This window comes from Mustelus asterias, chromosome 2 (assembly GCF_964213995.1).
Source record: "Mustelus asterias chromosome 2, sMusAst1.hap1.1, whole genome shotgun sequence".
NCBI classification, from domain to species: domain Eukaryota; kingdom Metazoa; phylum Chordata; class Chondrichthyes; order Carcharhiniformes; family Triakidae; genus Mustelus; species Mustelus asterias.
Window position 1 is genome coordinate 84,318,699 of NC_135802.1, and position 27,254 is coordinate 84,345,952.

The window sequence follows — 27,254 nt, forward strand, 5'->3', positions numbered from 1 at the left end:
ATTTCTTCTGCCGTTTCTTTTAGTACCCTGGGATGCATTCCATCTGGACCAGGGGACTTGTCTACCTTTAGTCCCATTAGCCTACCCAGCACTACCTCTTTAGTAATAGTGATCGTTTTAAGGTTTCCACCCCCCTACAGTCCCATGACCGTCAATTATTGGTAATCTATTTGTGTCCTCCACTGTGAAGACCGACACAAAAAACTTGTTTAAGGCCTCGACTATTTCCTCGTTTCCTATTATTAAATCCCCCTTCTCATCTTCTAAGGGACCAACATTTACTTTAGCCACTCTTTTCCGTTTTATATATCTGTAAAAACTTTTACTGTCAGTTTTTATATTTTGTGCTAGTTTACTTTCATAATCTATGCTTTCTTTATTGCTTTCTTAGTAATTCTTGGTGTTTTTTAAAGCCTTCCCAATCTTCTAGTTCCCCACTAATTTTGGCCACTCTGTATGCATTGGTTTTTAATTTGATACTCTCCTTTATTTCCTTAGTTATCCATGGCTGGTTATCCTTTTTGCATCTCCACATCATGATTATCCTTTTTCTTCCATTCCCTCTTTTTCACTGGAATATATTTTTGCTGAGTACTGAGAAAAATCTCCTTAAAAATCATCCACTGTTCCTCAACTGTCCCACCAATTAGTCTGTGTTCCCAGTCTACATTAGTCAACTCCGCCCTCATCCTATTGTAATCCCCCTTGTTCAAGCAGAGGACACTGGTTTGGGACCCTACTTTCTCACCCTCCATTTGTATTAGAAATTCAGCCATATTGTGTTCACTCATTCCCAGAGGATCCCTCTCAAGGAGATCATTAATTTTACCTGTCTCATTACACAGGACCAGATCCAAGATAGCTTGCTCCCTCGTAGGTTCTGTAACATACTGTTCGAAGAAACTATCGCGACAGCATTCTAAGAACTCTTCCTCAAGTCCACCGCATCCGACTTGAGTTGACCAATTAGGATGAGGGCGGAGTTGACTAATGTAGACTGGGAACACAGACTAATTGGTGGGACAGTTGAGGAACAGTGGATGATTTTTAAGGAGATTTTTCTCAGTATTCAGCAAAAATATATTCCAGTGAAAAAGAGGGAATGGAAGAAAAATATGGAGGTTAAAATTAAATCCCCCATGATTATTGCTGTTCCATTTTTACATGCATCTGTTATTTATTTGTTTGTTTGTAGCCCGCCCCACCTTGAAGTTATTATTTGGGAGCCTATAGACTACACCCACCAGTGACTATTTCCCCTTACTATTCCTTATCTCCACCCACATTGATTCCACATTTTGCTCCTTAGAGCCTATATCGTCTCTCACTACCACCCTGATGTTATCCTTAATTAACAGAGCTACCCCACCTTCTTTTCCTTCCTGTCTATCCTTCCGAATTGTCTGATACCCCTGGATATTTAGTTCCCAGTCCTGGTCACCCTGTAACTACGTTTCTGTAATGGCCACTAGATCGTACCCATTTGTACTGATTTGTGCCGTCAACTCAGTGACTTTGTTTCGAATGCTACGTGCATTCAGGTAAAGTGTCTTAATGATAGTCTTTCTTACCTGGACCCGATTTGTTAGTGCATTCCTTTGTTTGCATGCTCTGTCCCTTCCTGTCACAGACTGGTTATTCTTCCCCAGACCATCTCCTTGCACTGTGTTGACCACCTCCATTCTCATGCTTGTCGCCTTTTTTACTCTGCCTGAAGTTAGATTCCTGCCACCTTCTATACACTCTGTTCTATTACGTGGTCTGGAAACTTTACTAACCTCTCCTGAGCCCTCTGCTCCTTTAACTAGTTGAAAGTCCTCATCATTAACCTGCACTCCTACCCTCTCCTTTACCGTTGATTTTCTAGTCTCCCCCCACCGGAACCCTTGCCCTTCATGATATATTAATGATCTAGACCTTGGTGTACAGGACACAATTTCAAAATTTGCACATATGAACTTCGAAACTGTGTGAATGGTGAAGAGGGTAGTGTTCTGCCTTCAAAAGGGCATAAACATGTTGGTGGAATGAGTGGGCAAATGAAATTCAAAGCAGAGAAGTGTGAAGTGAATCATTTTGGCAGGAGGAATAAGGAGAGATGATTTTCTTTTAGAAAGGTACAATTCTAAAGGGGTTGCATGAGCAGAGGGATCTTGGTGTATATGTGATTAAGTCATTGAAGGTGGCAGTGGTTAATAAAACATACCGTTTGCTCGGTTGAATAAAGAGGGGCACAGAATACAAGAGCAAGCAGGTTATGTTAAACTTGTGTCAAAGACTGGTTCCACCTCAACTGGAATATTGCTTCCAGTTCTGGGTGCCACACTTTGGGAAAGATGTAAAGAGAGAGAGTGCAGAAAAGATTCACAAGAATGGTTCCAGGGATGAGGAACTTCAGTTATGTAGATAGATTGGAGAAATTTTTGGTATGGAAGAGAAGTTTGAGAGGAGATTTGATAGACGTTTTCAAATCATGAGTGGCCTAAACATTGTAGATAGGGAAAAACCGCTCCCACTGGTAAAAAGATCGAAAATGAGAGGGCGCAGGTAATTGTACAAAATGGGCAATGGAGACATGAGGAAAAAAAAATTTCTCAGCATCAATTTTTATTTTGGGCAGGGGTGAGGAGGGTAGATTGGAGAGAGTTTCAGATTTCTTTCTACTATTAATTCTTCCCAACCTTGCCCCTCAACAGGCCAGCTCCAATTTTAAGATTATGCCCCTTTGTTTTGGATTCAAAATGCATGCATCAGGTTCTGCTGGCATGAGGTGTTTGTGGCATACCCAGTTAGTTAGACATTTTCCTTTACTTTTCAGTTTGAAAATATTTTCCCTGTAAGTTGCAAGACACATGAGCTGATAACAGGGCATCTGGGACCTGGTGAATGACCGGACCAACAATCTATCTCTTTAACAAATCAGATTTATAGATTGAGAAAGAATCGGCAACAGCAGAGAAGGAAATAAAGTGAGTTTGCCAAATTGGGTGCAGGAAGAGAAATAATGAGGGGGAAGCAGTTTCCATTTGGATGGAAAAGAAAACAAAGAAAGTAAGAAAAAAGCATAAAAAAATTAAAAATCAATAATGAGGTGGATCTATTCATCATGAACTAGGGATCAAACCTCAGACCTTCCTGGTCTGTGTAGCTCATTTATAGCACTGAAAATGCTAACAGGAAAATGACAAGAATATTGGAAGAACCCAACTTCAAGCATCTTCACATTAGCCTTTTCTTCAAATTTGTGTGAACATAATTCCTGACAATAACACTGTTGTTGCATAATCTTATGCTTTTGGAAAATTAATAGATATTTATTAGTTTGACCAAAGTGTCTCAAAAGTAACTTCAAAGTGTAGCATCGCTATATGCCAATTAGTATCCAATATTCCTGCACTGTTAAATGTCAGACTCCTTCAGATGCCCCATTACACCTGCTGAGCTAATAGTGTTCACAGAGTAATAGTATATCCTCAGATGGGCCTTAAAGCATGTTATAAAAATGCTGAGGGAGCAATAATCCTTCCAGTAACGAAACTACTTCCTGCTAAACATTTTATATAAACATTCCTAAATAATTCAGTGTTATTGTTAAGTCTCTTAGTTCAAATAAATCAAAACTAAATGGCAGGTTATAATGTAGAAAAAGTAGCCAAGCATTTGGATTCTGTTACAAAGTATACTCATTGTTAAACAAAAAAAAGATTCATTTGCATCATTTCTTGACTAGTGTTTCTATCCTTTGGGAGCAATTGTGTGAGACACCCAGTTCTTTAAGGCTAATTTATGTTGGTTGCTTCTGTGGTAATTGCATTCCAAGAAACATTATAAATCAGAAGCATGCTGCTTCTAATTAGCAAAGTGGAGATCCAATGTATTAACTACCCAACATTGAAGGCATAGCACATCTTATTTCTGTTTGTTAGTTCTGATATATTATGGACTAGTGGAGATGATTATGAGGGAAGAAGCAACATTTGAATGTGTGCAATACTGCATCAGGTCAGAACCTGTCACTTTAGCACGATGAATTTTATAGGGAGTGATGCTAGAGTTGTATAGAGCAGGGACAAATTGTAGGTGTTTGCACTTAATGCAAATAACTTAAAAGGTTAGGAAAAGAATTACTCAACTTCAGCTGTAAGCTTCTTAGCTGCTTTGGATTTTTTCTTGGAGCTGGTGAACTGTCTAGCTTTTGGAACATAATTTATAGCATTAACCTTAACAAGTTTGGTCAACTCTCAGATCTATAACAATTTCTTGACAGCTCATTTTATTTTTTCTGCTAATAGTTTAGACAAACTGTTTTCTGCATTGAGAAAGAATAAAGTAACACGCAGGGCAGAATTTTACTGGCACGTCTGCCCAAGGTTCATATGATCCCGCCCGAGGCCAATGGAGAATGCTGTTCTCCAAGCCTCGTCCACCCCCGGAATCGGGGTGGGGGTGCTGGTAAAATTCGGCCATAGGGTGGGTTAGGACACTTCAAAGTAAAACAGCTGATTCTTTTTCCAAAAATATTTAATGTTGACTTGCCCATCACTGCCTTCTGCTATGTATGTGATGGGGACCACTTTTTGGGTTGTCGTAGCTAATGTTTTTCTCTGAAATCGGATGTTAGCTTACATGTTAAAACCGTAAATAGAACAGATAAATGGAGAAATTTCACATCTACCGCATAAAGTGCCTTCCAAAATAATTATTAGCATTATTGGTTGACTTTTATCTTTGCCAGCTGTTCATAAGCTTGAACGTTATCGCACACAAGCTATGGACATTTGAGGTCAGCTGTTTCAGCAAAATTATTTGTCAGTATTTCACTTGGCTCAATTTAGATCTGCAGCTCAGTTCCATTGTCTTTGAACAGGTTGTCTCCTACTACCTGGAAGTAGAGAAGCTTAAAATCAAATTGGCCCATCGACTATTGAAGAATGGTTTGAACATGCTTACATTAACATAAATTATTTTACTTACATAAGAGAGGTTACTGACATTGACAATCTAAGTTATATTCTTTAAAAATCAATTATTAACTGATTGTTACTCTATTAAAACATAAATGTCTGAATCATTTGAATAGCCTTTAAATTATGAATTTACACAGTTATTTATGGAGTAGTTTAATAGCCTTTTGATTGTAAAACAATATGTCAGGGTCGCTTATGATTTGGTTTACTACAAGTAAATCAGAAAAAAGACTAATGTCATTACACATGGACCACCCAACCCTATCTGTGACTTAAACGAGTGTTTTAAGAATGATACATTCGCAGATGTAGTGATGGAAACAGATATCTGGAATATTTTCAGGAAAAGAATCAGATGATAAACTGGGGTTAATTGGTGGTCTTTTTGGATGGATGAACCAATGGCATAGATAACCAATGGGTGAGTTATAATTTTTAGCAGAAAGAATGTTAACCTGGAGCACATTAAACAAATTAACCCCAAGATGCTAAAAATATGGACATGAGTATACAAAGGAAAGGTGAGGTTGACCTGGGCAGTGTTGTTAAATAAAGCAAACTTTGTGGAGAAAGAATCTTATGATGGTGTCAAGCTGTTTAACTTGGTTCCACATGACCGGACATAGCCTGCGGTATCAACCAAGGAAAATAAAAGTATCAGATCAGAGATGGGAACAAAAGAGAACTGTTTTGACTTGGATGACTATGAGTTGGAATTGGCTGCTCTGATAAATGTAAAATTTGTATATAAACATCCTTAGTAAATGAGGCCTGTCGGCAAATCACACTGGCATTTCCTGAGAATCTCAATGACATATGCCAGAAATAAAAACTGATGTAGACCAAGTGAAAATCAGTGTAAATAATTTTTCCCTGAGTAAAGTACAAAACTAATTCCAGATTCCTTCCTTGAGTCTCTCTATGCATTAAATTAGCCATCAAATTATAATTTATGCACATTGGGCACAACATGTTTCACAAAAGCATTTTTGGAAATTTCTCAATTTTTAATGAAAATCACAAAGATGCATTAAAAAGTATAGAAAGTATATTGTAGAAATGAGAAGCAATTCCGAAATAAATCACAAAAGACCCCACCAGAAATATGACTGGCTGTTGTTGTACTTAACATTTTGGGTGTAAATTTACAGAACTGTTCAGAACGCTTTTGTTCTTTTCCATGGAAGGGCAAAGAACAGAAGAGGGATTTGTCGGATGTTTTATATCAGCCTTCAAGATCAAGGAAATTCATCTGCATAAAAATGAATGCAAGTGAATTGGGCCAGGATTTCTTCTGTTTTCTGTCAAAAATTTGCATTAAGAATATCTATGCTTTAGTTTGTTCAAATTGAGAATATGAAAGCATTGTTTGCAGAAATATTTATTTATTTGAACACAATGAGTAAGGGACATGTTGGAGAATCAATTTTAGATCACCCTGCCTGATGGGACAAAGGACAGTCCAGGATGCTGGGAGTGGATGGTAGTTCTTGCTGCAGTGACTGATGTCTTTCTCCTCTTGGCCCACCTCCCACTCCCCTCCAAAGTACGTTAATTTGTCTGAATTCATTGGGGGAGGTGGGCCAAATTTCAATAGTAATGTTGTTTCCCGACGATATTGTCATCATGTAACGGTAACTTTAGCTGCAACCTGACTTAAGACCTACACAGTCTTGAACCCACCTTCAGAGGCTGAAGGCAGCCAGTATCCGAGCTACAGGAGATAAGTTTTCTTTTGAAAGGTGTCTCAGAAACCCTGCTGGCTGCACAACAGCTTCCTCTATCTTGCATTCTCTCCCCCAATCACAGACCTTCCAGCCCCCCTCAAATCCTCACTTGCCTTACAAGCATCCACTTCTGTAAGTTTACCCCACCAACAAATCTTTTCCATTCTCATGGCTATGGGTGGAAAGTCATATCAGTTAGGGCTGCTAACCCTCCCAGGTTGTTTGGGAGTAATCAGGAATGGATAACTGATTTCCTAGGCATTGTAGTTGGCAACCTGGGAGAAAATGCAGTTGAGTTTGCGCGCACGTCAGCTTCTGGCACCAAATCCTTCCTGCTTCCCAGTCTAGGAAAAGAAGTCGGTGGAGTTTACTGTTAAGTATTGGGGCAGTTGTTGCACTACCACTGTCTGCAACATGGTCAGGGCATGAGAGAGCATAGAAGAGGAGCACTTTTGGAGAAAGGAGCAGAACTCTCCTTCACCTATGCCACAGGTTTTCTGGGAGCACTATTCTTTGTCATGAATCAGAGACAGTGCCCAAGAAGGTTACGCCTCACCAGAAGGTCGTTATTGAGTTTTCCCAGCTTCACACTTACCTAGGTGTTCAAAGCAGAAATGATCCTCCAACAGTGGCTCTGCAGGTCACTGTCACCCTAACTGGTTGATGGAAAGCAACTAACTTTCAGTTAGTGAAACTACCGATGACCTTGTAAGATACCCTCGAGCAGCTTAGCCTTGCGGACCGGTTTCAGACTGTAGCACCCCTATGGATGGTGGCAATCTGAACTAGCTGGCTGATGATAACAGCAAGGGCACTGATGAGAGGCAATGGTGGAAGCATGAATAGACGACAAATTCGTGCTCCAAAGTGATTCTGCCATTTCCACAGGCAGGATATCAGCAGTCATAGTAATCTGGTGGCACACAGATTGCTGGACTGCTGTGAGATCCTGCATGCTCTGTCAAGCACTGAAATTCACATCCAGACGAGCAGGAGTCTGAGCCTGCATGCCAATAGTCCTAGATCTCATGAACTCTGTCTGAGTCATCAGGAGCTCAGTCTGTGCTCCAGTAGAAGCTGAGACAACAGCCACCGGATGTTGCAGCATGGGTTGATCTCGCAGTGCTGACATGAAATTGCCCAACACTTTGGTGAAAATTATAGACTCTTAAGCTTGGCACGATGTCCTGTGCCATGTTGAACTGAACTCCTCTGTGTTCCTTGCCAGCGAGTGGAAGATGTCTTGCAGACCTCTCAATGCACCATCATCACAGAATCCCTATAGTGCAGAAGGGGGGGTATTCGGTCCATCAAGTCTGCACCAACCCTCCAACATAGTACCTTACCTAGGCCCACTCCCTGCCCGATCCCTGTAACCTCACACATTTATCCCACTAATCCTTCTAATCTACACATCTTTGGACACTAAGGGACAATTTAGCATAGCCAATCCACCTAACCTGCACACCTTTTGACTATAGGAGGAAACTAGAGCAGCCAGAGGAAACCCATGCAGACATGAGGAGAACGTGCAAACTCCACACAGTCACCCAAGGTTGGAATCGAACTCAGGTCCCTGGCGCTGTGATGCAGCAATGCTAGCTACTGTGCCACTGTGCTGCCCCTAATTGTCCTCTAGTTTGCTCCAAGCAAATCTTTATATGACACCCCTACACGAGCTCCTGTGCCATCTTGCCCTCTGTGAAGTTCTCACAGGAGCTGTTGTGTCTCTGGATCTGGCTGAAGCCTACTCTTTCCCGGTGGTTTACTATCTGCTGATCCCAACAATGTGAGCTTCATTGTCCATTGTCCAAACCCAGTATCTGTGATGATGCCTCCTCTTCACTCTTTGAGGTTGCTCTTCCTTTTTCTGTGGCTCATATAGAATAGGCATCCAGCTGTTCTTGACTATCTGAAAGCACAAAAGCATGAGGGGAGGGGTGGAAAGCAGGAGTTCCAATGTCACAGTATTTACAGTTTCCATTTAATTACACCTTCGAGGACTAAGTGGGGAAGGTGCATCAGGCAGCAACTTACCATCTCCCTTGATGGTTCAGCAGTGCCAGGTGACACCTTCCAAATGGCAGTAATCCCAATGATTTATTGGATCGTCTCAAGGAACCTGAGGGGATGCCAGTCCTCTGCCGGTCCTTTGCCTTTCTTGCCAGCTGCAAGAGGAAAGAATGTCAGTGAATGTGTCAGTGTGCTTCGGTGATGTGCCTGTCATGGCATTTGGTTTATATGTCGGAGAGATGTGTGCACAGCTGGCATGACTGGAAGATGTGTGTGAGCAAGGTGCAGTATATGGGTGTTAGGAGTGAGTCTTGCATGCGTATGTATGCTGCTGGGTGGAGTGATAGTGATGTGGTGCATTGAGAGGTGGGTGGTGTGGTGGGTCTGAGGTGTGATGTACAGAAGCATTCACACACATTGACATGAGTTAATTATTTTCTGTACTGCTGCATGCTGCTCTCGGCATTTGCTGCTCTAGGAATTAACTGCCCATGTCATCCGTTCCCAAAGCCTTCTAAGGTTCTGTTCCCTCTCCCTTGACAGAAACATGGCATCTCTTCTGGCCTCCACCTCTTTGACCAGAGCCTGTTGAGTGTGTCACTAAAGCAGGAAGCCCTTTCCTTAGTGTAGTGTAGTATATCCCCAGACCATGTGTTCCGAAGTGTTTATCTAGAAGCATGCAGTACATTAGTTCAACTTCTATTTTATAGGGACTGCACCTAAAACAAAAGGAAAGTCTGCCTATAGCATTTTGTTCTTGAGCCCGTCAGCCCCGTAGTGTGCATTGGCTGCTGGCAGTGCAGCAGAGAACAGTGCAGCACAGGATCAGCTCTGGACTATGCTACAATCATGGAAATCAGGTTTGTGCATCCAGTTACATGCTGCCCACCTCATGCAGAAGCTGCACTTTTAGGTCATGAATAATGACCCCTGCATCCAACAAATGAGACATCAAATTTCTAACCTTTAAGATCTAGTATGTAGCTTATATCTTTTAAACTTAAGAAAATGGCTTGGACTGGTGCAATTTTAGTCTTTTCCAACAGACCCAACTTAAAAATGTGGGTGCACCTTACAAATCTTGCCAAAGCAATAAATAACATAGATACAAACAAAATATAGAATAATCTACTCTTGCACCATATGACTATCCTTTAATTATCCTTGCATTTGTCACCAAAAAATATTGTACTCAAGCAAGACATTCAAATACTAGAAGCTCAACCATTATAAAGTAATTGAAAGATGTTTTCAAACTGCAAGCAAATGTTACATGATCATAAGTCACACAATCAACCTCTGGCAATGTTAACAACTCTGGTTAAAATCTCCCAAATCTCACTAAGGAGGGGACCTAACAGTCCATCGCTTACTTCAGCACAGGATTTCTGGGAGATTTCTTGGAAAATCAGGGAGCTAGACTTCTTTCCAAATACTTGGAGACCTCCCCCACTCCTCTTCAAGACCCATTCTTGCAACTTGGTTTCCTCTGGTCCTCTTTACGCAGTTTGATCGACTCCAGGAGTTGTGCATGTAATATATTAAAAGTGATATGTCTGCAGATGCCAAACTTCTGAATCTGTAAAGATGCACAGCAATTTTAAAATTCTGGGGAACATATTCTAATCTGCAAAATGCCTTCACAATTGGATCTTGTTCCCTTCAAGAGAAACAGCTCCACTCAAAATATACCACGTAATGGATTGAATGGCCTTCTGTCTCATACATTTTCTATGAATAGCTAACTGTATTGATAAATTTAGCATTTGTTTTAAAATATTAATTTTATATGTTTTATATTATAAATATTACTTGTAATGTTGTTAAAGTGGCTGAAAAAATAAATGGTTTTTGGTAGTTTTGTCTGCATTAAGCACATTAGTTGTTTAAAACCTTCAGAAAAGTGTAGCAATTTTTGTGACATTAGATCATTAGTGCTTTTAATTATGTTGTTGCATTGTTTAGTATCGTGGCCCATGGTGTTTTTATGGATCTGGATTTCATAGGTGCACACAGTAAGAAGTCTAACAACACCAGGTTAAAGTCCAACAGGTTTATTTGGTAGCAAAAGCAAAAGTTTACGCCAGTCCAACACCGGCATCTCCACATCATTTCATAGGTGCAACCAGACATGAAGATGTATAATGCACAAGATGGTCACGAGCAGGGAGAAAAACTTCAGAAACTAGGTCCACAGAACTACCAAGAGTTAGAGCCTGTAACAACAGTTGACATTGCAAGACTGAATGGGAAAATATGACTTGGGCTTTCGCAATCCTTAATGTTGACAAATATGACCAAAAGAATCATGGCAACAGGAACTAAGGCTTGTGGACAAGAAGTGAGCACGTTATGCAATGCTCCATTAATAAATTTAACGTTGAGAATATTTTTTATGCATGATATAATTTCCTCCCACAGTCCGAAAGACGTGCTGGTTAAGTGAATTGCCATGCGAAGTTCTCCCTCGATGTACCTAAACAGGCACCAGAGTGTGGTGACGAGGCGATTTTCACAGTAACTTCATTGCAGTGTTGATGTAAGCCTACTTGTGACAAGTAATAGTAAGGTTCTTAAAATTCAAGAAAAATGGAAGAATCATTATGAAATGCAGTTTGTTTAATTTCATACTATATTTAACTAAAATTAAATCTTTGACAAAATATAGGTAGATGTATAAAAGTGAGACACTTGAGCAGAACTCCACAGTAAACAATTTTTTTGCATTTATTTTGGATACTAAACTGTATCATCTCATCTAAAATCATTATTTGCGTGCTAAGGAGGAAAGAGCAGAAGAGAGAAATGTTCATTGATCTAACCTTTGATATTCTTAGATTGGCATGTTGAAAAGGAATGCGTTTTATTCATCACAGTAATAATTGATAATGTTGATGTCTATGAAATGGCCCCATTTTATCTTTAAGGTGGACTGTAGATAATACAGAATTGCTTTCTCTAAAAAGTGTAAATTTAGAATATTCATTTTGTTGAAACCAGACTTTAATATATCCCACAATATTAAGAATCACTGATGTGTGCAAATATACTGCATAGAAATTTGATGATGTAATTTCAAATAGGAAAAATACGTGATGGAGCATTACACTGTAATGCATGAAAAGGTTGCTGACACTTCATTACCTTTTCTGATTTAACAATGCTTTTTTTTTATAAGCTTAGAATATTGAGAGTATCAAGAGCAGGTTACATTTAGAGTTCATTTCACTGGGGAGCAGTGAGTATAGCACTGCTTTTGTCTGATAAGGCTTTATTACCTGTGCTTTATTAATTTAGAGAAATTGGCACAACTGAATGGAATCACCTCAAGCACCAAATATTCACAGCATTGGGCAGTGGCACAGTGCCTAGCACTGCTGCCTCACAGCACCAGCGACCCAGGTTCAGTTTCAGCCTTGGGTGACTGTCTGTGTGGAGTTTGCACATTCTTCCCGTGTCTCCGTGTGTTTCCTCCCACGTACCAAAGGTGTGCGGGTTAGATGGATTGGCCATGATAAATTGCTTCTTAGTGTCGGGGGATTAGCAGGGTAAATACGTGGGGTTACAGGGATAGGGCCTGGGTGGGATTGTTGTCGGTGCAGGCTTGATGGACTGAATGGCCGCCTTCTGCACTGTAGGGATCCTATGATTCTATTTGCAGGGCATTGTTTCCTATCTAGAGATTCTTATTACCTAACCTAGAGCAATAGTTTAACTTGCAGGGAGGCATATTTTCCCATAAATATACTACTTGCCTTGCTGTGCATAAAATATTACAAATGTTCAAGATAGTTCCCACAGTTCAATGGAAGATACTAATGCCAGGATTTCCTGATCCCTGTCATTTTAACACTGTTAGTAATTCATTTGTTACTGTTAAATGATTTTCCCTCTTCTTGCAAGGGCAATTATTATATTTAAAAAACTCATTCAGTTGCTGACCACATTTTAGCCTTGCTTCAAACATAGACAAAAGATCTGAGCTCCAGAGGTGAGCTGAGAGTTACTGCCCTTGACATTAAGGCAGCATTTGAGAGAGTATGGCATCAAGGAGCCGCAGCAAAACTGGCGTCAATAGGAATCAGGGAAAAACCCCCTCAATGGAGTCATACTAAGCACAAAAAAAGGTGGTTGTGGTTTTTGCAGGTCAATCATCTCAGTTTCAGGACATCACTATCTTAAGAGGATAGAATTGGGCAGGTTGGGCCTCTACCTGTTGGAATTTAGAAGAATGAAAGGTGATTTTATTGAAACATATAGATTCCTGAGCGGCTTTACAGAGTGGATGATGAAAGGATGTTTCCCCTTGTAGCAAAACCAGAACTAGAGCACACATTTAAAACAAAACGTCTCCCCCTTAAGACATGGTGGCACAGTGGTTAGCACTGCTGCCTCACAGCTCCAGGGATCTGGGTTCAATTCCAGCCTTGGGTGACTGTCTGTGTGGAGTTTGTACACTCTTGCAGTGTCTGCGTGGGTTTCCTCCAGGTGCTCCAGTTTCCTCCCACAGTCCAAAGAGGTGCATGTCACATGGGCTGGTCATGCTAAATTTCCCCTTATTATCCCAAGATGTGCAGGTAGATGGATTAGCCATGTTAAATGTGTGGGGATACAGTTAGGAAGGGGGAGAGGGCCTTAGGTAAGATAATCTGTCAGAGTCGATGTAGACTCGATGGGCCGAATAGCCTTTCTGCACGGTATAGATTCTATGAAAACAATAACAATATCGCTGATTAAAATAGAAGAATGAGTAACAAGGGAATCAAAGGATAATAAGGGAAGCAAGATAGTGGTGTTGAGGCCTCAATCGGATCAACCAAGAGCTTATTGAATAATGGAGCAGGCTTGAGGGGGTCGAATGGCCTACTCCTCCTAATTTGTATGTATATGTCTTCCAGATCTTAAAACACTCATTCAGTACAAGTCCAAATAACATGCCATGATGTTCCAGTGTAATTTTAACATCTTGGGGACCAATGAGTAAACCGACTTTTCCCATCTCCAATTTTCCCATCCCCAATTTACTCAGTTCTCTTGTTTTCTGGTGTAAACCTTTGCAAGTGAAGTTTCAATCACTTTGTTCCTTTTTGAGGCCAAGGAAAATTGGTTTAACCAAAAACAAATTACTACAAATGTTGGAAGTCTGAAATCAAAACAGAAACTGCTGGAAATGTTCAGCAAATTAAACAGCATCTTTGGAGAGAGAGAGAGACAGTTAAATTTCAGGTTAATGACCTTTCCTTGCATGGTCATGCACCTGAAATGTTATCTATTTCTCTGCAGTTGTCTGACCTTAGTATTTCCAGAATTGATTTGAGATTTATTGAAGGTGAGGCAGTCATCCACAAACTAGACTTAAGCTACAACTTGACTCATGCCCTTCACCTTGCAGGGATGATCTCATTGGCAAGGGTGGAGTTTTTTTTTAATTCATCAGTGTCAAAAGTTACATTGACCCTGCAATGAAGTTATTGTGAAAATCCCCTAGTTGCCACACTCCGGCGCCTGTCTGGGTGCACTAGGGAGAACTTGGCATGGCCAATACACCTAACCAGCACGTCTTTTGGACTGTGGGAGGAAGCCGGAGCACCTGGAGGAAACCCACGCAGACATGGAGAGAACGTGCAAATTCCACACAGCGACCCAAGCCAGGAATCGAACCTAGGTCCCTGGTGCTGTGGGACAGCAGTGCTAACCACTGCTACCATGCCGCCCTAGGGTTGGGGAAAGGGAGGTTGGTGGTTGTAAGTTTTATCGGTCAGTTTTTCGGCCTGCACTCTGAGATCTTGATTGCAAAATTAACTGGACAAGAAGCGAATGGTCTAATTCAAACTTTGTTACTTAATGGATAGATTTGATTTCCCAGATCATAAAACTAATTTTGTCTTAAAATCCTCCTGTTTAGATGTGATGAATGCAGACTCTGTTACCACTTTGGTTGCCTTGACCCACCACTGAAGAAGTCCCCAAAACAGACAGGCTATGGTTGGATTTGTCAGGAATGTGACTCCACAACTTCAAAGGTAAGATTAAATCTTTGTTACCATAGAATTCAGCTCACTGCAAGATTTCCAAAGATAGTGTGTGGAAATTAGCTGTCCACTGTAGTTTGGATATCTAGCAATCATGGCCTTAGAATGCTTAAGTATCCTAGTCAGTTCTGGAGAGAATCAAAAATGATATTGAATTTCTGTCAGCCTTTTAACATGGAATGGCCTGTCTCATAGCATTTGTAGGAATTCCCCATTTGTTTTTTTGCTTCAGGTTTGTTATGGAGGCTAATTCTGTACTGTTGGTGAATTGGATGGATGTTTAAAACACTATAGTTATTAATGTTTGACCTTGAAATGTTAAGATTTTGTTTTAAATCAGCTGATTCAGTAAGTTAACAAGTAGTTGGTTTCTTCGATTTGTTTTAATCTTTTTGTTTAATACAGTACAGAATATTTAGTTCACAAAATGCTGTTCAAAGAGAGTAAGAAAGATTTGCTCAGTTCCAAAGAAGATATTTTTAATATATTCTTGCACTGAGTCAGCACTCCCACAGTGAATAGAAACTAGGCCAAGTTCTGCTGGGCAAATTATTAAAACCTGATGACCTTCACAGGCTATTACTAGTTGAATACTGGCTGTGTTGAAATTATTTGTTAAAATAAAAGAGCTTTCTCCAGAGAAGCTAACTTGCACCTTAGAACAAAACATCACCCTTTAACTGGTCACCCTTTACAGTTGGAGGACACGTGTAGAATCTGTGTGCGCAAAGACAAACAAAACATTGTAAAACAATCCAATTTTGATTGATTCTGGTTTATTGTGCTATTTAAACAGTGTTTTACCTGACTAATAGACATGACAACAAATAAAAACCTTCCTCATTTCCCTTTTTTAACCTTACCTTGGTTGAGATTCAATGTTGACTCGATCATCATCTAATTTGTAAATAAATGCAATTTTTCAGCTTGTTGCACAAAACAACTTTTGTGTAGCCAGTCACCCAGCAGAGTATTATTACTGTTTGGTGTTAGCATCACTTTGAAAAGTCTAGTCTGAACAAATTACCACAGTGACCTCTGGCTAAAGGGTATTTAAAAAGCTATGCTGATGTACTGCTCAAAATCATAGCACACATACCAGCTTTTCCAGGTGCTAATACGGTCATGGCTAAGTATGTCTCGATGTGGAGATGCCAGCGTTGGACTGGGGTAAACACAGTAAGAGTTTTAACACCGGTTAAAGTTCAACAGGTTTATTTGGTAGCAAATGCCATTAGCTTTCGGAGCCCTGCTCCTTCGTCACATGGAGTGGATATATGGCAGATATCCACTCCATCTGACGAAGGAGCAGGGCTCCGAAAGCTAATGGCATTTGCTACCAAATAAACCTGTTGGACTTTAACCTGGTGTTGTTAAAACTCTTACTAAGTGTGCCTCAGCAGTAATGTTTTTAAATATTTTGTTGAAAGGAAATTTAAAAAAAATTATAGTCTAGTTTTATTTGTTTGTATAAGTAATCAGTATATATCCATTATATTAACAACAGCCAGTATCTGCTCAAGTTAACACTTGTAATATGTACCCTAAGATTTTTAATGTAGTTAATGTCAAGAGCAATATTTGACATTTTTTAAATGGTTCTAATTAATTTACACACAATGACAAGTCTGGAAGAAGAACTATTTTCACAGCTGTTATAAGGACATTATTGGTAGGCCAAGTTGATTTCTTCATTGCAATCAGGATTTCGAAGTCTGTAATGAGATATAAACCTTACAGATTAACTCTGCGACCATTTTCTTTTACTCCAGGCCAAGGGGAGTTTCTTTTGTTATTGTAACATGCTGATAGGGCTTTAATTTAAAAACTGATTCTAAATTTGATTTAAAGATAGCCGATTGCTAATTTGTACTTTGCGTTGTCAACAATGGTTGACAACTTGATGTGTAGGAACTGATGTATTAATACAATATATTCAAATCAGTCATGTATAGATAAACATATTTTTAAAGTATCAGATGAATGGAAAAATTGTGAAAACTGACCACTGCAAAAACAAAGACTGAATTGACTGAGACTCAAATGATTGGAAATTATAGAAAAGGGCATTAACTTTGAACTGGAGCATTTGCTTCCAATCACTGATTTTCCTTCAGTCCTCTTGCATTTTCATCTCCACAGGATACCAGATACTAACCCTCATCACTTTGCCAATACAATACCAATAAGTGGTCCACAAGCTTGAACACACATTGCAAGCCACTATCGCTGTCAGATCTGTCTTGACTGTTTTATTGCACTTTTGTCGCTCCCTCTTCATGACTAAAATGCTAAATGTAAAAACTACATTTGAATAGAAAAATTGTGAAAACTGACCACTGCAAAAACAAGGACTGAATTGACTTAGACTCAAATGATTGGAAATTATAGAAAAGGGCATTGACTTTGAACTGGAGCATTTGCTTCCAATCTGTACTAAATTCCTTGCAAGTGATTTTGAAGGCTGTTCTCCTTCCATTTGGCCTGTATCTAGACCTGAAAGAATAATATTGTTTGAGTGCTTCAAGTAGTTTTTACATTTAGCATTTTAGTCATGAAGGAGCAACAAAAGTGCAATAAAACAGTCAAGACAGATCTGGCAGCGATAGTGGCTTGCAACGTGTGTTCAAGCTTATGGACCACTTATTGGTATTGTGTTGGCAAAGTGATGAGGGTTAGTATCTGATATCTTGCGGAGATGAAAATGCAAGAGGACTGAAGGAAAATCAGTGGTGCTCTCTTTGCATTCATAAAACAGGTGATTGCCATTTGTGAAGTTACACGTGAGAGTTAGCGTAGATTTTCAGCGTGTAAAGTGAGAATGGATGGGTGAGAGGCAGACAGGAACTGTAAGCTGAAGGAAATGGTCCAAGTTACCTATCGATCACCAATTTTGGCTGTAATTATGTTTAAAAAGCACAGGGAGGCAGGTAGGGCCTAAACACACTGATGAGCCTGGCTGCAGAGAGCTCGGGTGTGATTTTGCAAGGGCACCTCCTCTCCTCCCAGACACCAGGACCTCCCCCCGCCCATGGGCGGCATGTTCCCCCACCCCCTCCCCAACACAGGATGCTGGCATTGGGGCCTCCCCAATGGGATCTCCTGTCTGACCCCCCCCCTGCATGACTTCCTATCATAGCCCCCACTTTTAGGTCCTCCCATCATAGCCCATCCCATCATAGCCCCACTCAGGCCCCACCCCCTTGCCCAACTGGCATTGCCAGGGTGTCAGGTGGGCACTGCCCGGCCATGCTCCAACCCGCAGGGACCTCAGTGGCCTCCAAGCCCCCCCCAGTGTGGCCATCACACCTAGTGGAGACCAGTCGTGATTCGCGCCATTCTCACGCCACACCCGAATGTCAGAGGATTCCAGGAGCTGGGATAATCTGGTGTCGTACGGGCTATGCATTTTTAAGTGCTATTTTAAATATGCTAATCGGTCTATCGCCCTTTCTGGATGTGATCTGGTTTGAGCCATTAGAAAGGGACCAGAATTATTGGAAATTGTTTGGCGCCAGGTACAGAATCGAGTTTTAGAGGCGCACACTATTTTTCGGGATCAACGCAATCTGCGCCAGGTGTGGCGAGGTCAGAAAATCACCCTATTGTTTGGTTAACAGTCAAGCGTTATTCACTTGGAAAATTAGTCTTTTTGCTTTCCAATTGGCATAGGAAGGCAATAAGTTACTAAGATGGGTGTGTTGACCAAAGAATGGCTGGAATGTGGGGCATGTGAAGAAATCTCCAGGGATACATTTAATCACAGTTGGCAACCCTAGATGTTTTCCAAGTTTAAATCTGTAAAGCCAATCTATGTCACAATATTTTGGTCTCGGTACATGATGGGGATGCAATACACCTTAATATTTTATTCTTATCATTTAAACTAGCGGATCTCCTGTGGCATTGCTTATGATGAGTTACATGATATGCTGTGCTGTGTAAGTATTGTGGGAGTTATAGCTGTAGTTTTGTTTGAAATTATAAATCACAACAACAAATAACAGAACCAGGGGTAGGTATTGGGACCTTTGCTTTTCCTTATATTTATTAATGATCTCGATCTTCATGTGCAGGGGGCAATTTCAAAGTTTTCAGATGACACACGACTTGGAAATATTGTAAAACTTTGATGAGGACAGTATAAAACTTCAAAAGGACATAGACAAGTTGATAGAAACATAGAAAATAGGTGCAGGAGTAGACCATTCGGCCTTTCGAGCATGCACCACCATTCAATAAGATCATGGCTGACCATGCACTTTCAGTATCCCAGTCCCGCTTTCTCTCCATACCTCCTTGATCCCTTTAGCCACAATGTCCATGTCCAGCTCCCTCTTGAACATATGTAACAAACTGGCCCCAACAGCTTTCTGTGGTGGAGAATTCCCCAGGTTTACAACTCTGAGTAAATAAGTTCATCCTCATCACAGTCCTGAACAGCTTACCCCTTGTTCTTAGACTGTGACCCCTAGTTCTGCACTTCCCCAACATCGGGAATATTATTCCCACATCCAGCCTGTCCAGTCCCATCAGGAGTTTGTATGTTTCTATGAGATCCCCTCTCATTCTTCTAAATTCCAGTGATTACAAACCCAGTCGATCCAGTCTCCATGTGTCAGCCCTGCCATTCCAGGAATCAGTATGGTGAAACCTTCACTGGACTCGCTCAATAGCAAGAATGTCCTTCCTCAGACTAGAAGACCAAAACTGCACACAATATTCAAGGTTTAGCCTCACCAAGGCCCTGTATAACTGTAGCAAGATATGCTTACTCCTATACTCAAATCCTTTTGCTATGAAGACCAGCATGCCATTAGCTTTCCTCACCGCCTGCTGTACCTGCATGCCAACCTTCAGCGACTATTCCACCATGACACCAAGGTCACATTGCACTTCCCCTTTCCCAAAATTGCCACCATTCAGATAATCGTCTTTCCTGTTTTTGCCACCAAAGTGGATAACCTCATTTCTCCACATTATGTTGTATTTGCCCACTCAGCCAGCCTGTCCAAATCACCCTGCAGCCTCTTAGCACCTTCCTAACAGCACACACTGCTACCCAGCTTAGTGTCGTCTACAAATCTGAAGATATTGACTTCAATTCCTTCATCCAAATCATTAATGTATATTGTGAATAGCTGGGGTCCCAGCACTGAACCCTGTGGTACCCCACTAGTCACTGCCTGCCGCTCTGAGAAGGATCCGTTTATTCCCACTGTCTGCTTCCTGTATGCAGGACCTCAGGAGTAGGCAGATAGGTGTCAGAGGAAATTCAATGTGGAGCAGTGTGAGGTGATGAATTTTAGAAGGGAGAACAGGGAGAGGCGATATAAAGTAAGGGGTGGAATTCTTAAAGGGATGCAGGAGCAGAGGGACCAGGGACCAATGTGCGTAGATCATTGAAGGTGGTATGACAGATGGAGAACAGTTAATAAAGCCTACAGTATTATGGGCTTTATTATTCCGGGCATAGAGTACAAGAGCAAGGAGGTTATGCTGAATTTATACAAGACGCTAGTTAGACCTCAGCTGGAATATTGTGTACAGTTTTGGGTGCCACACTATTGGAAAGATGTGAAAGGATGTGAGAGTGCAGTTGAGGTTTACAAGAACAGTCCCAGGGATGAGAAATTTCAATGATGAGAATACATTAGAGAGGTTGGGACAGTCCTCCTTGGAAGAGAAGGCTAAGAGGAGATTTGATAGAGTTGTTCAAAATCATAATGGAGGTGGACAGAGTAGATGTGGAGAAACTATTCCCACTTGTAAATGGATCATGAACGAATGGGCACAGATTTAAAGTGATTTGCAAAAGAAGCAAATGTGATGTGAGAAAAAAATTCACACAAATGGTTCGGATTCCAAAATGCATTGCCTGGAACTGTGGTGCAGACAGGTTCAATCAAGGCATTCGAGAGAACATTATTTCTATTCCGGTGAACATCTAATGTGCAGGGGTAAGGGGAATTGCACTAAGTCGTGATGCTCATTTGGAGAGTTGATGCAGACACAATGGGCCAGGTAGCCGCCTCCTGCCCTGTAACAATTCTGTGATTCTATAGACAGAGTTAAGCTATCCTACAACCAACAGATTAGTTGTGGCAGTCCTATGTCCTGTCTTGAATGGGAATGTGCAGTTAAACAACCAATGGGTAGAGCCCAGCACATGAATGCAAAAGTCAAGCTTGTAGTGTTTGTAATCATCTTTAACCAGAAATGCTAGTGGACAAGTACATGATCCATCCCAAACTCATGATTTCACTGCCATTACAAAACCCAGTCTTTAGCCAATTTTGTTTACCCAATGATATCAAAAAATGGCTAAGCATATTAGACACTGCAAAGGTGATGAGCTTCAATACATCCTAGCTGTAGTGGTGAAATTTTGTGCTGCAGAACTAGTGCCCATAGCCAAGCTGATCCAGTACAGCTACAACATTGGCCTCTACTGGAAAAGTGCTCCAGTATGTCCTGTCCACAAAAAGCAGAACAATTTGTCCTTAAATCTACTTTTGTTCATCAGCAAAATGATAGAAGGTGTCATCAATATTGCTATCAAGCAAAATGCAGTCAGCAATAACCTCATGATGCTCAGTTTGGGTTTTGCCAGGATCGCTCTGCTCCAAACCTCATTACAGTCATGGTTCAAATGTAGACTAAATAGCTGAGTTCCAAAGGTATGTTGAGAGTGACCAAATCAAGGCAGGATGAGGCTACCCCAGTAAAATTGAAGTCCGTGACAATCAGGGGAAAGCTCTCAACTTGCTGGAGCCAAAACCTAGTACAAAGAATGATGCTTGTATTTGTTGGAGACCAATCATCTAATTCCAGGTCATTGCTACAGGGTTTCCAAAGTATTCTAGTATCATCAATGACCTTTCTTCCATAATATAGTCAAAAGTGGGAATGTCCACTGCATAGTTTTCAGTCCCATTCGTAACTCCTCAGATAATGAAGCAGTCTCTGCCTCCATGAAGCAAATCCTGGGTAACGTTCAAGCTTGGCCTCGTAAGTGACAAGCCACACAAGTGTCAAGCAATAACCATCTTCAACAAGAGAAAAACTAGCCATCTCTCCTTCTCATTCAACAAAATTACCATTGCTGAAGTCCACCATCAACATCCTGGGGGTTATCTATGACCAGAAGCTAAAGTGGACAAGCCAGTTAAATGCTTTGGCTGCAAGAGCAAGTCAAAGGCTGGGAATTCTGCAACGGGTAATTAGCTCCTGATTCCTCAAAATCTGTTCACTATCTATAAGTCAGAAGGGTGATGGAATACTCGACACGTGCCTGGATGAACTGCACTCAAATAACATGAAGGAGCTCATTGCCACCCAGGACAAAACAGCCCACTTGGTTGCCATCCCATCCACCACCTTAAACATTAATTCCCTCCACCTCTTGCACACACTTGCAGATATTTGTGTCATCTACAAGGCATGGTAGATTCCATTGACAGCATCTCCTAAATTAGCTAGAATAAAGGCAGCACGTGCATGGGAACACCACCATCTGTAAGTTCCTCTCCAGTCGCACACCATCCTGACTTGGAAATAGGTTGCAGGTTTGTCCTTGTTGCTGGATCAAAATGCTGGAACGCTCTTCAGAATAGCACTCCGGTGTACCAACACCAAATGGACTGCAATGTTTCAAGAGGTTGGCTCACCACCAGGGATAGACATAAATTGTTGGCCTTGCGAGTGATATCTGCATTCCATGTACAAATTAACAAAATTATGAATTTGCTTGATTAAGTAGTGAATTTTATTTGCTTTTTAAAGTACAGTAACTGCAATATTATGGTTTCAGGTACTAGGTAGGGAGCATTTAGAAATACTGCAGGAGGGGTGATGTGTTTTACTAGTGTTGGGAGGATGGCCTAAGAGTGTAACAGGATCAGAGTGACGATGGAGTCAGGATCCTTGCTTGTAGAAGGCGAGTAGTGTATATTAGGAGGATCCGGTAGAAGAACATTGTGGTTGGAAATTGGGTATAGCACCAAGAGGAACTTTCAGAATGGGAAGCAATGGAGTGGAAAGCGGGTTGCAGGAAATACAATAGCCATGTTTATGACCATTGTTGTGGGAAAAATCCACTAGTAGTCAGACTTCGAGATTCAGAAAATACGATTTATTTAACGGAGCTCCGGGAGATAAGGCACAAGTTAGTAGAATACCTTTTCTCACTAGAATGTCGGGAGTGGTCCATTTTTATACCCTTTACACAATGGGTAAACCGGTGATTCGAACATTATCACATCGTTTAAGCAGGTACAAACAGATATAGACATTTAACATAGTATTGTTCTTATGAATGGGTACATTTCCTCATGTCTGTATCTATCAATGGTTAGTTTCGGCTCATTCAGGTGTTAATTGGTTTCCTCGCATTCATATTTTCCCGCTCTTCCTATGGCTAATCTATTCCCTTTGTTTCAGGTTTTCCTTATCTTAAAAGATGTCTTGACCCTTGGCTTGGCTTCCTGAGGTGTTTGTTTACAATGAGTCACTGTCTGTGATTTAGAAATGGCTTGTCTGTTAGGTTTTGATTTAAAGTGATTTCTGATAAGTAGGAGCCGGTGTCTGCTTTTTGGCTCCTTTTCCAGTTAACTCTTTATGTGCCAGGCAGCCATTTTAAAGTGTGTTCTCCTTGTATTTTTCCCTTTACAACCATGATATGGAAAATAACTAAGTTTATTTAAAACACTGTAGATTCGTTATCTTGCTGAAGTAAGTGATTTTAAGAGAATTGAAGAAGGTTCTGGAATCCCAATCGGATAGTTTGTGATCGGTGTTCATATTAAGGGTCAGTTGGCATTGAAACATGAAATGGGCAGTAGAGGTTTGACTGACTTCAAGTTTGCAAGGTGTAGTTCAAGGGAGGCTGGCCAGGGATGTATTGGCATAATTAAGTCTAGAAGTAAAAGGTGGCTTGGATGAGGGATCCAGCAGCAGATAAACTGACACTGAAATGAAAATAGGTGGTTTTGGTGGATAAAAGCAAATTACTGTGGATGCTGAAATCTGAAACAAAAACAGAAAATCTCAGCAGGTCTGACACCATCTGTGATGAGAGAATAGAGCTAACATTTCAAGTGTGGATGACTCTTCAACTCTCTCAGCTCTGACAAAGAGGTAGACTTTACTATCTAGCTTTACTATGAGCAGAGGCAATTCTGCTGATTGACCATTAGCTTCTACTTAAGCCATGATATATCTCTTCAGTGGAACTACTTCCTCTGCATAGGTTTACAGGATTACGTTGGAAGGTTTTAGTGGTAAGTGTTTAAGATTCAGATTGTATATGTTTTCTTGGAGAAGTGATACAGCAGTTCCCATATATACTTCCATCTTTACTTCTTGTAAATCTAACTTTAGGTAAACCCAGAACCTATGGGTATCCATTTTCATGGATAGAACACCTAGTTTAAGTTCTTGGATCTATCCTAGTCTGGTATCATCTTGGAACTTTTCGCCCTCATCAGATATTTCATAGGCCCCTTTTTAAAAATCTTGACATGTTCTTGCGTTGGCACACCTTCGGGATTGGAGAAGTCTGTTGTGTCCAATGTGTCTTAGTTGTGTGGCCTTGCTTGCCACAGCTTCTATATTTATTTTCTTTACTCCAATATTCATGCAGAGACTGTTCCACCAGAACAGATCTATGGCATGTTTGCCTTTTAAGAGAATTCTTCCTGTCCATTCCCATCTTGTGTATTTTAGCTCCAGCTCCAATTTCGGAAGCCTCTTTCCTGGCCAGTTCCGTGAATGCTGCGATCTCAACAGCAAGGCTAAGTATTAAAGAGCTTTCGGTGAGCAATTGGCCACCAGAATAGTCATGATTTGGAGATGCTGGCGTTGGACTGAGGTAAACACAGTAAGAAGTCTCACAACACCAGGTTAAAGTCCAACAGGTTTATTTGGTAGCAAAAGCCACTAGCTTTCGGAGCGCTCGATGCTCCTTCGTCAGGTGAGTGGGAGTTCTGTTCACAAACAGGGAATATAAAGACACAAACTCAATTTACAAAATAATGGTTGGAATGCGAGTCTTTACAGGTAATCAAGTCTTAAAGATACAGACAATGTGAGTGGAGAGAGCGTTAAGCACAGGTTAGAGAGATGTGTATTGTCTCCAGCCAGGACAGTTAGTGAGATTTTGCAAGCCCAGGCAAGTCGTGGGGGTTACAGATAGTGTAACATGACCCCAAGATCCCGGTTGAGGCCGTCCTCATGTGTGTGAAACTTGGCTATCAGCCTGTGCTCAGCGACTCTGCGTTGTCGTGTGTCATGAAGGCCACCTTGGAGAACGCTTACCCGAAGATCAGAGGCCGAATGCCCGTGACCGCTGAAGTGTTCCCCAACAGGAAGAGAACACTCTTGCCTGGTGATTGTCAAGCGGTGTTCATTCATCCGTTGTCGTAGCGTCTGCGTGGCCTCCCCAGTGTACCATGCCTCGGGACATCCTTTCCTGCAGCGTATCAGGTAGACAACGTTGACCGAGTTGCAAGAGTATGTACCGCGTACCTGGTGGATGGTGTTCTCACGTGAGATGATGGCATCTGTGTCGATGATCCGGCACGTCTTGCAGAGGTTACTGTGACAGGGCTGTGTGGTATCGTGGTCACTGTTCTCCTGAAGGCTGGGTAGTTTGCTGCGGACAATGGTCTGTTTGAGGTTGTGCGGTTGTTTGAAGGCAAGAAGTGGGAGTATGGGGATGGCCTTGGCGAGATGTTCATCTTCATCAATGACATGTTGAAGGCTCCGGAGAAGATGTCAGAGCTTCTCCGCTCCAGGGAAGTACTGGACGACGAAGGGTACTCTGTCCACCGTGTCCCGTGTTTGTCTTCTGAGGACGTCGGTGCGGTTTTTCGCTGTGGCGTGCCGGAACTGTCGATTGATGAGTCGAGCGCCATATCCTGTTATGTGGGCATCTTTCAGCATCTGGAGGTGTCTGTTGCGATCCTCCTCATCTGAGCAGAACCTGTATATGGAGGGCTTCTCCATAGGGGATGGCTTCTTTAACCTGTTTCGGGTGGAAGCTGGAGAAGTGGAGCATTGTGAGGTTATCCGTGGGCTTGCGGTACAGTGAAGTGCTGAGGTGACCGTCCTTGATGGAGATGCGCGTGTCCAGAAATGCAACCGATTCCGGAGAGTAGTCCATAGTGAGTCTGATGGTGGGATGGAACTTGTTGATGTCATCATATAGTTGTTTCTGTGATTGTTCACCATGAGTCCAAGGAAGAAAATGTCATCGATGTATCTAGTGTATAGCATCGGTTGAAGGTCCTGTGTATTGAAGAGGTCTTGTTCGAACCTGTGCATGAAGATGTTGGCATATTGAGGTCGCGGATTTGGTCCCCATGGCTGTTCCGTGTGTCTGGATGAAGAACTGGTTGTTGAAGGTGAAGACATTGTGGTCCAGGATGAAGCGGATGAGTTGTAAAATTGCATCTGGAGACTGGCAGTTGTCGGCGTTGAGTACTGAGGCAGTTGCAGCAATGCCATCATCGTGGGGAATGCTGGTGTAGAGTGCCGAGACATCCATTGTGACGAGGAGTGCTCCTGGTTCAACTGTTCCATGTGTGCTGAGTTTTTGTAGGAAGTCTGTAGTGTCGCGACAAAAGCTGCGGGTTCTTTGTACCACTAGATGGGCCTCTTTGTGTGTCCAGACTCAGCAGTTAAACTTCTGTCATAATCAAGTTGCTTTAAGAACTTGCTGTGTGAAATGGATGCTACATTTCTTATATTACAAGAATGACTATACTTCAAAATGCACTTCATTGAATATGAAGTGCCTTTGGATACAAATTCTTTCTTTAACACATTCCCTAAAGAATGACATCTTATTCTGAAGAGAGCTGTCCATAAGATTGATTTTTGTACATATATCATATTGTTGTGGGCAGGAATTGGTTTTAATTTGAATAGCCCTGATTTATCCTCTTACCACCCAACCATAAACAGAAAGATGTTTTGATTTTGATTTCCTCTTTATAAGCGGTGGCTTATTTCCAACCCCTCAGTTTTGGTATGATCCAATTTCTTATTAATAACCCCACAGCAAACCCAAGATAGGGTGAACTCAGAGGGTTAGTTTATTCGCACACATTCAAAATGGGGGAGGGCGTGTCGCTATTTCATTGAATAAATGATGGATAAGGAAGGAAGATTTACAGGGCAAAGACCACAGAGCAAAGAATTATTGTCACACGTAAGTCAAGAATTCAATCAAAGTCTAATGGTGTATTCCCTCAGAGGTTGGCAGTTTGAAAATTGATAATGGATAATTCACTTTTCCAGTCGAGATGATTTTCATAATGAGATCGGCGTGCCATGGCGAATTTTAGTTTTGTAGGCAATGATGTAGGAGTTCCAGTAAAAACAGTGTAAATGGGGGCCAGGCACGCAAACATGGACAGATCCACTTTTCTGTGCTACTGATTGGTAGGTGGAAGAGAGCAGATTGATTTGCAGTATGATAAGACCGTATAACTGATTCTCCCTGCTTGAGG

At 41.4% G+C, this 27,254-nt stretch overlaps 1 protein-coding gene across 5 annotated transcripts in view; it reads left to right on the top strand.

Annotated features, from left to right (window-relative positions):
• The window catches only part of phf14 (PHD finger protein 14), a 223,041-nt gene that overhangs the window by 156,174 nt on the left and 39,613 nt on the right, over window positions 1–27,254 (top strand). For all 5 annotated transcript variants that reach the window (XM_078238242.1, XM_078238253.1, XM_078238282.1 and 2 more), the window contains exon 17: window positions 14,613–14,730. In XM_078238242.1, coding sequence (XP_078094368.1) covers window positions 14,613–14,730 — 118 coding nt within the window. The remainder of the gene's footprint in view (window positions 1–14,612; window positions 14,731–27,254) is intronic.